Source organism: Chiloscyllium plagiosum, unplaced genomic scaffold, assembly GCF_037043375.1.
Source record: "Chiloscyllium plagiosum isolate Xiang-an unplaced genomic scaffold, Cpla_swu_hap1 HiC_scaffold_17, whole genome shotgun sequence".
In the NCBI taxonomy this organism is placed as follows: domain Eukaryota; kingdom Metazoa; phylum Chordata; class Chondrichthyes; order Orectolobiformes; family Hemiscylliidae; genus Chiloscyllium; species Chiloscyllium plagiosum.
Window position 1 is genome coordinate 69,159,065 of NW_028270155.1, and position 11,362 is coordinate 69,170,426.

An 11,362-nucleotide genomic window follows, 5' to 3' on the forward strand; every position below is an offset into this window, starting at 1 on the left:
AATAACAACCTCTCACCTGATTCATATGTAACCCTACATTTTGAACATAACGTCGAACAAACATTGAAAGTTACCAGTGCAGAGAACATATTGTGTCTGATCTTCCAGTTTTCAACTGCAAAAGCAGTTCGATGGCAGACTATTGACTGAGCTCCCTAATAATTTCCGCTGGGTTGAATAGGTCACTGCACAGTATTTGTGAAGACAAAGCTTAATCTTCATATTAAGGATTTCTCCTAGTTTTTTTGTAGTGCTGCAACTGTAGTAGGTTGAGAATGCGAATAGCAGCTCAAAATTAGACCTTCAAAAGTTATTGTACGCTGTCAGCTGCAGCACAGCTGTATCCCCACCATAATCTATGGTTCATGTTCTATTATATCCTTCATTCTATCATTGCCAAACTGCAGGTGGATTGACTCTAGCTGACTGAGGAAAGAAGATAAGTCGAGGTGTGTCTAAAACTGAGAAGCCAATGTTGTAACTTATAATAAAGTCGCATATACTGTGTACCAGCAAACATAACCAACATATTATAAACGGAGATTAGTCGCTCCCCATTACATCAACATTTCTGCAGTGCCGCTAATATCGTGTCAATGTTGTTACTCCTGAGTGATATTTATTTGTGCAGTATTTGTTGTTTATATTAATGATATAGAATCTAAACATAGGCGTCAAGATCAACAAGTTTGCAGCAGAAGCAAAATTGATTATGTACTTGACAACGAGGAGGAAAGACTGAAACAGCATGAAGATAGAGATGATTAGGCAGATTGTGCACAAAACTGAAAAATCCAATTAAGTCCAGAGAAGTTGAATCAGCGTTTTCTTCTGAGGTTCAATAGGCAGGAAATTCACAATGAATGAGAGGAGATTGTGTTGGATTAAGGAGTGCAGGGATCTTGCAGTGCATGTCCACAAATTGTGAAGGGTAGCAGGACAGATCAGCTTGGAGACTGATTTTAGTAAATATAAACCGAAACAACTGCAGGTGTTGTAAATCAGTGAGAGACAAATGCTGGAAAAACTTAGCAGATGTGGAGAGAAATCAGAACTGAATTCTGAGGAAGGATCACTCGACCCGATATGTTAACTTTGGTGTCTGTCCACAGATGTTGATACACCTGCTGAGCTTTTCCAGCAATTTCTATTTTTGTCTCTTCACTTCTTATTCCCTTGTCAGCAACGTCAATATGATAATAACAACGATTGTGAAGAGTCTTTGAGTAAAAGAGCGCGGTGACTGTTAAGAATACGTGACGTGATGGTATCGATGATTTCTGTTTGATGTTTCCTGTATGTTCCGTTGTATAATATCCTCCTTTCCCTTCCCCTAAGCACAAAGTGCATGGATCGCTGATGTTTTACCTCACAACCTTCTCTCTCCGCTTGCGGAGGCCTTTGCTCATTACTTTTTAGCCATCATTCCCGAGTCACCTCCTGAACAAACTCCATCAACATTAAAATGAAATGGTTGTGGATATTGGATATCTGAAACAAAACAATAACGGTAGAAAAGATCAGGAAATCTAATAGTATCTCTAGAGAGAAGCAAAGTTAATATTTCGAGTCTGATGTTGTTGAAGTAGTTTCCACCCACAGAGCATTATAAGTCAATCCCTCCCTCTCTCTACAGTTGCTGCTGGACCTGCTGACTTTCTTCAGTAATTTCTGTTTTATGTTTTAACTGTTTTCCATTCAATAGAAGAATTCACCGATGGTTGAAATCAGGAAATATCTGCTTTTCATAGCCCAGTTTTGCCTGTGATTTTGTTGCTTGCATTACCCTGAGTGCCATGCTGATGAAAACTGGAAGATAATAAATGATAACATCATGAATACAAGAAAAAGCAATTTATGTCAACATTAGGGAAACATTGAAATGGAATTGTATTACTGCAGAAGTGTAATTATTTGCAAATCAATTTAAGTATTCTACAATGCCTAATGGCTACCAATCCTCTCCATCGCCCTTTTTCTTTCTTCCAAAGGTTTACATACAAGGTAATATCGTGAGAAAGATGCTGATTACACTTTGTGCTGGTTAAACTCTATTACATGCTTTACCTCTGAAGCTCAAACTTTAGGATCATATTCTCGCTGATGTCTGGGGTTCGTGATAACAGATGTGATTGTTTTGCACCTAACATATGGAAAGCACTTATCAATACAAAGTCTTAGTTTGCTTTGGAGTAAAGTGTCCACCTGGATCAAACGTTATGGGGCTATAAGAGGTGGTGAACACTCATTTCACCCTCCCTAACCTCCTGCAACTTATCAGAAGAAAAATCTTCCGGAAATCAGCTCGTCCATTGGAACACCACCGCACAGTATTTCTGCTACTCACATGGGATTATGTTTGGAATTTGGATTCTACTTGTTGCTATATTAGTTCCGTCAGCACTCAGTAGTAGGTACAACAGGAAGAAACTGATTATGGCTGCTGCAGAAAGTTGAGTCTCAGGATTTTACAGTGGGGAGGGATCCTCACATCCAACGATGTGTGAGAAGGGAGCGGATGTCTGGTTCTGTTGATAGACTGTGCAGCACAAAGGTGCATGGCATATTGGAGGACGGCCCTGGATGTACGTTCATATGCCCAATGTCACAAGCTGCATAGATATTTTTGAACCCCTTCGGATTAAGACCATAAGACCATTAGAAATAGTAGTGAAAGGCCATTCGGCCCAACAAGTCCTCTCCACCATTCAGGCATGGCTGATGGGCATTTCAACGCCACTTACCCGCACTCTCACCGTATCCCGTAATTCCTTGTGAGATTAAGAATTTATCAATCTCTGCCTTGAAGACATTTAACGTCCCAGCCTCGACTGTGCACAGTGGCAGTGAATTCCACAGGCCCACCACTCTTTGGCTGAAGAAATATCTCCTCATTTCCATTCTAAATTGACCCCCTCTAATTCTACGGCTGTGCCCATGAGTCCTAGTATCCCCGCCTGATGGAAACAATTTCTCAGTGCCTGCCCTTTCTAAGCCATGCATTATCTTGTAAGTTTCTATTAGATCTCCACTCAACCTTCTAAACTCTAACCGGTGCAATCCCAGGATCCTCAGCCGTTCATTGTATGTTAGGCCTACCATTCCAGAGATCATCCGTGTGAATCTCCACTGGATACGCTCCAGTGCCAATATGTCCTTCCTGACGTGTGGGGCCCAAAACTGGACAGAGTATTCTAAATGGGGCCTAACCAGAGCTTGATAAAGCCTCAGTAGCACATCACTGCTTTTACATTACGACCCTCTTGAAATAAATAACAATTTAGGTAGGACCTTGAAACCAGCCTGCCTGGCCCAACAGCAGAGAAACTATGTACTGCACCACAATGACCAGTGTAGGCAGAATAAACTGGACTGTCAATAACATCAATTTTCTTTGCTTGTTTATGTACATAAGTTGGGCAGGCTGATGATACCAGGTCCATGCAATAGCCCAGCAAACAACTTAGGTCGTGGGCAAATAGAAGTGGGCAAACAAATACTAGCCTTACCAACTACACCCATATCCCATGAACGAGTAAAGGAAATAACATTTCCTTATGTGTTTGAAATGGGACAGCAAGACGGTCTGATATTTGTTCCTTTACGACCACCAGATTCCATTTCTATAGTAGGACAACCATCTGGAACGATTTTCATCATAAAATGCTTACATTCATGGTGAAGTTGCTTGAAACTGTTTTTACTGCCCTGACTCTTTTCACATTTTGAACAATATGCCGTGGTTATGAGTTGTGGGCTAATCAGATCAATCTTGCATCTTTGTAAGTCTTGAAGAAATGTCATTGAAATTGGAAAGTTAAACAACTAAATTGTACTTGCTCATGTATAATTAAGAGACTAGTACACAATGTAATTGACAAAACACTTTCGCCAGCATAGGCAAATTTATTAAACAAAGCAGTAAGACAAAACGTTTATTTTTTCCCCCAATTGCAACATGATGTGGTTGGATAGTTACACAGACAAAAGTGCAAGAGAATATATGCGGAATGAGATCACTAACGGTTATTTTAGTTATACTGACATGCACCATATAAAGTAATAGCAGCCATTTAACACTGTTTGCGCCCACGTGTATTGCTATATTTTTAAATTTAGAACTGACATGCGAGCATTTAAAGAAGATCAAAATAGTCCGACTGCAAATTTGGCTAAGTAAATTGTTCTCGCTTCTATTTGAGCATGTGCATGCTTGTAGCTAAAACGAGAAAGCTACAAACCCGAGCTGATCTTTAATGACTTATCAGAAGCCTTCAGTGTCGCTTGGTCAAAAAACTTGAAGGGCCATGCTAACAGCACTTTTAATATAGCCTCAGGACTGCAGTGGTTCAAACAGTCCAATACCACGTTCTCCACAGCAACTGGGGATGCTTGCTTAGCTAACGATGCCCAGTCCAATGAAAAATCTAGACAGCCAATATAATTGCATTTTACCTTCTGTGAATAAAGTACTACTAGTTCAATTAATTATGCACGAAAATTGTCCACCTTATTTTGTTTATATTGTGAAACACCTGCTTCTTTTTACGTGAAAACGTGAAATCATAAGTAAATTTTTCTATTAAAATTCACTCGTGGAATGAGGGCATCTCTGGATAGATAAAAAATTATTGCCCATTCCTAATTTGCCCTTCAGAAGGTTGTGTTGAATGGCTCGCTTGAACCGCTGTAGTCCGTGTGCTATAAGTAGACCCATTATGCAATTATGGAGGAATTTCAAGCATGTTGGCCAGTGACACCGAAGGATCAGGTCATTTGAACTTTGGTTTTAATTCTTTATATCATTGTCACGTGTACTTAAGTGCAAAAGTACAGTACTGTGAAAAGTGTATAATGTAGCCACACAACTACCATCTTCGATACAAGAGCGTACGTACAAAAAAAACATAAGAACAAGGTAGAGAGAAAGCTCAAAGTTTAACGTTGCATTAAAAATGGTAGAGCATTCAGCTAACAAATATGATAGATTTCCAAGTCAGGGTGGTAAGTGACTTGGATGGGAATAAGCAAAGGCTGGTGTTCCCATGTATCAACAGCCCTTGATATTTGAGATGGAAGTGGTAGTGGGCTTGGAAGGCACTAAGGCAACTGAGACATGTTGACAGTTAATGCATGGCGACTTACTAGCATTTTTATCACTCTTTTCAAATAAAGGTTCTTACAGTAAACAGAGCTAAACGAGTTTAATTCTCATGATTTTTCTTTTTAAAAAGGCAGACCCTTCTTTATTTGCCAAACAGAGATATTAGAAGAAACATCAAATACAATATATGATGGTAAAGAAACAGGCGCCTCTTATGTTTAATTAGAAATGAAAAGCTCACTATAGGCTAATGTTACGCGGTAAAGAATAAATGATTTGCATTACAAAATAGAATTTGATGTATCCTTGAGAGGAAGAAAAGGTTGCACCGTGGGGAAAATATTTAATTTTACATTAGGGAAGTTAAAGGGACTGGTGGCCTCAAAGGAATAGGCAATACATAAATCGACTCACAGGTCATCACTCAACAAATAGAAATTGAATTGTTCCAAGTAGTATGCAATATATTCTGATTAATCTCATTCATACAGATAATCAAGTACAAAAACTTTGCAGTCCATTGCAGTCAAAGGAAGAAATCTCACTTTAGTTTAAATGATACTTATCATTAAAACGTCAGGAAATTTATGTTTTTCATTTTTAAAAATGTTCTTTAGACAAGTAAACAACAATACTGTGGACTGTATTCTTTAATAGATGTGCATCCACAGTATACATCCATTGAAAGTGTTAGGACACATTGCAGTTTTCTCCATAGCTTAGCACACTGTTTTTTCTTTAGTTGCATTTTCCTGTTTTCCCTGAGGAAGTCGCGGACACAATCGCATATGTCACATCTTCACCAGTTACTCTGCGCTGATGCTGAAAGACCATTGTTTAAACATATTATTATAAGGCTATTTTTCTAGTTTCTCGGAGTGTTGTTTCAAAGCATTTGACAGAAGATATAGATAATCTTTGAGGCAACATATAGGAAAATCAATATGACTTTATCTTGCCCTTTACCACGAATGTTGATGCTACACTTTGTTTCTCTGCTCTGTTACTCAGATCTACCTAAGATTACGCAGTTCTCACCTTATCAAGTTTGAGCCTTGAAGTTTTCGTTTTTCTGTTCAAATCCAGCACAGCGTAATGCATGACCTCAGAATCTACTACCTACATTGGTGACAAATAAAATTATTTTTTGATTGGCAAGTCTATTATACTTAGCAGTTATCTTCTGCAAATTATAACTCTTTGATCGTGAAACATATGTGATGTAGTCTGGACGCTGCAACAAATAAGTAAACCTATCAACGTTGATACAACGTGAGTGCTTTGGGAATGTTTACATCAAACAAAATGGTACAACTTAAAATTTCTTTTCAATTCCAAAGTATAGAGGAGTTTGCCATTTAAAAATATTTTCAGTGCAATGAGCAACTTTAATTTCTAATAACGTATCAGTTTTTTTTCCCCAGCAAAACCCTAAGTAGCAAATAAAGATACATAAAATAAATTAAATGTGTTCTGAAGAAGAGTCACTGGAATGGAAACATGCTCTTCTTTTTCACCACAGATGCTATCAGACCTGTTACGTTTATCCAGCAATTTCAGTTTTAAATAACTTACATACCGGACATCTTAGTGAGACTTGGCAAATATTTTTTTACTAAACTGTGTTAAACTGTCCTGACATAGTTGTGGGTTAAACATTCCATTATAGCATTATTTCTTGATGCAGGTATTTCAACATTAACGAATAGACATACCATCTCCCCACCGTGGTTTGCTCCAGCTACAGCGTCCTCTTTACCTGGAAACAAATAAATTGTAATGGAAAAAGAAACCGTTGCACAGATTTAACGTCGAGATTGCAATGTCAACGTCAGAAAAATGCCGACATTTTTAAGTCTGCAATGTGAGGAAAGTTATTTACTAATAAGCTTTATAATGGTCAGCAAGTATTTGATTTTTGGTTTGAAGTTTACTTTTTGAAAACTGCATAAATCCAGCACACAGTAGTACGGCAGGACATTGTATTTAAGATTGAGGATTAGCCATGATGTTTTGCCTTTTGGGTTTATAGTCAACTTTTGCAACAATTTCTAAAATACACACTGCAAGATATACCCTCATCAGAATTGCACATTGAAACTAATTCTGGCTGTAAATTTCAATTTGGAAAGTGATTTATTAAGGTACCTTGCATTTATTATATCGCAAACGTGATGTTTTTTCAATGCAAATCTAGGCAATTACTTCTATTTTGATTACAAATGTAAAAGCTTTCTATTGTAAGCGCATTTTAAATATCCTTGGCTGCCCTCCAACATCTCTCCCAAAACAAAATTTAAACAATTTCAATTCTTAATCGCTTTCACTTTCTCCTCTGTTACCTAATTCTGATGCTTGGTATAACATCAGAGGCTTAAAGTAGATCTTACCTTTAGTATTCTTCAGCTTACAGCACACTCCAATCACAAAAATAAGGAACACACTACCAGCCACCGCACAAATGAGAATCCAATGATAATGTGACTTCTGAATATTATCTGCAAGATCATTAGTAGAAATGTAAATCATTAGGAACTCCCTTCCTAATGGCTAAGTGGGTGTCCAAAATCAAATACAGTGTAGTGTTTCAAGAAGGCAGCTCATCACCATCTTCTAAAAGGAAATTAGAGACGAATATCAAGTGTGGCCCATTCAGTGACACCTGAATCACATAAATGAATAAAAAATGTGGTGGAACCTGAGCGAAAAGTAATCGTCTGCACGTTTGATTGTTTAAGCTGGTGGTTTCACCAACCTCGCTTTAGTTAACTACACTAAAAATGAATAAATTCAACATGCTATTTGAAGCCAAGCTACGCAAAGTAAATTCTTCTCCGAAAAGGTGAAATTTCCTTGACTCATTTGGAAGTGGCCTATGGTTTAAGAGTTTAAAATGTGAGACGAATCAATATCCCATAAGCAAACGGTTTGCACTTGTTCTTAGAAATCCTCACAGTGGAAGGACATTTGAAGATTTTTGAGCAGTATTTCCTCCTTGCCTGCAAAAATTGTAAAATACAGCAATCGATTACAACTCACCTTCTATTATCTTAACTGGTCTTACCAGCACCAGAATGACATTGCCGCTAGACAAAGTCACCATCGTCTTATCAGATTGTAGAGTTTTCCTATCACTGGTGAGAAATGATTGGAGATGTCTTAAGCTGAGGGTCACTACGCCTCAGGCAGGGAGAGAGATTAAGAAATAGAGTCCTATACTAGTAACCTTAGCTGGTGTGAGAATTCAGCCCAAGCTTCTTTGGTCCCAGAACACTACTATTCAGCTGTCCAGCCAACTTGAGACAATCGGCCAACATTGGAGCCAAGCAGATGTTAACAGCAATGTGTTTGTTTACCCACATAAACGAACTAATGTATCACTCAATTGAAGACCAATTAGGGATGTGCAATAAGTGCTGGTCTTGCCAGCAATGTCTATATCCCATAAAAGAATTGGGCACAAAATGTAGCTGGTCGATTTCCTCACTGAAACTTGTTGAAAACACAATGCATTGAACAGAGCACACTGTAACGAGTTGTGGGCACAGTTTAAATGGAAATACATCAATCACATCCCCGTTAAACATTTTCAGAACTTGGCAGTTGAAGTTAAGCAGGCGATTAATTTCAGACTTGTTCACGGAAAGCATTTGGGGCAGTATTAGAACTTAAATTCCGAAAGGTCATTTCACAGATTCATCCCTATAGCTGTTGCCGATCGTCCTGATACAAGAAAGAAAACATGGACAAAATAATAGAGTAAGAAGTAGAAACTTTGTTTACTATTGCTGCATCAGCAACAAAAGGAATTTGGTTAAACCAAGCAAATTTCAATATCTGGCAATACACCATTTTCGTTATGCCCAGATTGAATTCTATTGCAAAAGTACAGATTTAATGTATTTTAACAATATGTTCCACGATCCTTCCACGGACTGTCTCCATAATTAAAAAGCAACCAACACCAGATTATTGCCCAACAGTTTTATTTGGAAATACTAGCTTTCATAGCGCTGCTCTTTTGGCAGATAGGTAGTGAGGCAGTATCATATAACACAGAATTTAGAGCACAAGATCATAATATTATGCAACCGCTATGATATACTCAATATTCAGTGTATCATATCAGTTGCATGACACTATGATCTTGTGCTATGAATTCTGTGTCTTATGGTCCTGCCCCATTAGCTCCCTGACGAAGGAGCAGCGTTATGAAAGCTAGTACTTCCAAATAAACCTGTTGGACTACAACCTGGTGTTGAGCGATTTTTAACTTTGTACACCCCAGTCCAACACCGATACCTCCTCAACATATCTTCATCATAACATTATGTATAGTGTATCTATGAACTGAATAGTGCATGTGTCTCCTTCTTATGTTTTAACTTTCATACCTTGGTTAGATTCATAAAATGTATAGGTGATAACAGTTGGTGACCTCAGTGAGACATGAGATACCGAACAGCTATAATTGGTGCCGCTCAGGACAGGTCCTGTCTCAACCAAAAAACTGGAAACTTCATACAGTCCCTCGGTGTTCTTTATTTTACTAGTATTGGTTCTTAATGCAGTTTCAACGCCATTTTTATACCATGTAAGGGAGAAATTTTCCGGATAAAATGCAGCCGTTTCACACTTTAGTGTTAAAGGAGTAGAGGAATTCCCTTCGGATAGCCTGGAGCCAGTGATCGTTGGTGTTGGGGCCGCTGCAAATCACAGAAGAAAGAAGTCATTACGGCGCAATATTGAGAAACAAAAGCATTTAACTTCTCATTTTCGTTCGCTTTATACTTTCACAATAGGTCTTATTAATTCTAAACTCTTATCATTTTAATTGTCACACCTCATCTATAGCGCACGTTAGAAATAAATGGCATATTGTCAATTTTATTAGGTTGTAAAGTTTAAGGCTTAAAATTACTCACTGCATGAGAGGCAACAATTTGCTACCCAACGTTTAGTTTACAAAGGCGTAAGCCTCGGTGAGCAAGTTGTTGAGCCAAGCCTTTGTGCATTAAATGATCAGTGATTTGCACGTTCTTCGTGAAGTGGTTTAACTGTGTCGGCATAGTTCTCTATCAGACCATCACAATTTATGCAATATACTTTGTTCATTTGAATATCAGGAGATTTCAGCAATAAGTCTGTCTATGTTATATTAATTGCATGTCAATGAGGTAATACCCGTGTGCATGCCAACATTTCCATTATTGAGTGAATCAGTCAAAAGTCAGCTGCCACACTTGCATCCAAATCCTCACACTATCATCGCCTTAGATATTCTTTATCTAATTACAGTTGAATACAAAAAGCTTGGATTTACAACTAACATGCTGAAAAATACATTAATAGATATTATATTGCTGAGAAAAATGCACTGAATAGTCACTTCACATCACTGATTAATATAATGCCGCATGTCTTTTTCTCCTATATTTCAAACTAACCGTACACAGTTAAACGCGATCCGGTTCCATTGCCTTTAACTTCTCCCTGGCGGATCACGGTGCAGTGATAGATTCCAGCGTCTTGGATTGTCACACCCAGCAGCTGAAGGAAACCGCTTGCTCTACTTGCCATCCCAAACCTTTTTCTCTTGTCTGTGCTTGTACGCAAGTATTCATTCTCGGCATGTTTCCACCATAACACCCGTACCCAGGTTTGGTCGTTCGAGAGAGGAAATATGCAGTAGAAGGTGGTACTCTCTCCTCTGAGAACTTTCGCTTCTTCAGGTGCTTGAGACACAGTGAATGAAGTGTGGTCCGCAGCTAGCAGAAATATAATCAAACACAAATTAAGAGCATTACATAAGATATAAAGGTGAAAGCATGGTCAAACTACAAATGGCTAGATGAACGTGGCAACTACTTCGTCCGCAGCTGAGAATAAAAGGGAAGCTGAAAAAAATGAACAAAACAAGTTGACACCTGTCCGACCAGTGGTCCAGAAAATCAGGCACAGAAGCACCGTTTTTGTTCTCATCCTTTCTTCAGATTGCTGACTCTCTGCTGCAACTGCAAATGTGTGATTGTTGAAAAATGGTTTGAGATTGTTTTTTTTTTATCAGTGACGTTGCAATTACATTTGACATCCGGCAAGTGTGGGTTTAGAAATTATGCTTTGTAAAATGCAATGTTCTAAACATTCCAAGCATTGACCACCCGGAATTACATATGTAATGGAAAATACAGTGTGTAAGGAAAAGTATTAATTTTCTTCTGCTGAATTTCCTAACACTTCTGGAGTCAGTTTTGTTTC

The 11,362-nt window shown here is 38.3% G+C and overlaps 1 protein-coding gene and 1 long non-coding RNA gene across 2 annotated transcripts; both read right to left on the bottom strand.

Moving 5' to 3' along the window:
* Positions 1-3,878: 3,878 nt before the first annotated feature.
* On the bottom strand, positions 3,879-8,049 carry LOC148147400 (uncharacterized). The gene is made up of 3 exons (XR_015759889.1): positions 6,820-8,049; positions 6,143-6,223; positions 3,879-5,926 (listed from the first exon to the last, which is right to left on the bottom strand). It is a non-coding gene; the product is annotated as an uncharacterized LOC148147400 (long non-coding RNA).
* A 1,407-nt stretch (positions 8,050-9,456) lies between these two features.
* On the bottom strand, positions 9,457-11,129 carry LOC122558633 (tyrosine-protein phosphatase non-receptor type substrate 1-like). Its single transcript, XM_087995575.1, has 3 exons — positions 11,032-11,129; positions 10,552-10,872; positions 9,457-9,810 (listed from the first exon to the last, which is right to left on the bottom strand). The coding sequence occupies exons 1-3, from the start codon at positions 11,084-11,086 to the stop codon at positions 9,479-9,481; spliced, it is 708 nt and encodes a 235-aa protein (XP_087851701.1). The 5' UTR covers positions 11,087-11,129; the 3' UTR covers positions 9,457-9,478.
* Between the last annotated feature and the right edge of the window lie 233 nt (positions 11,130-11,362).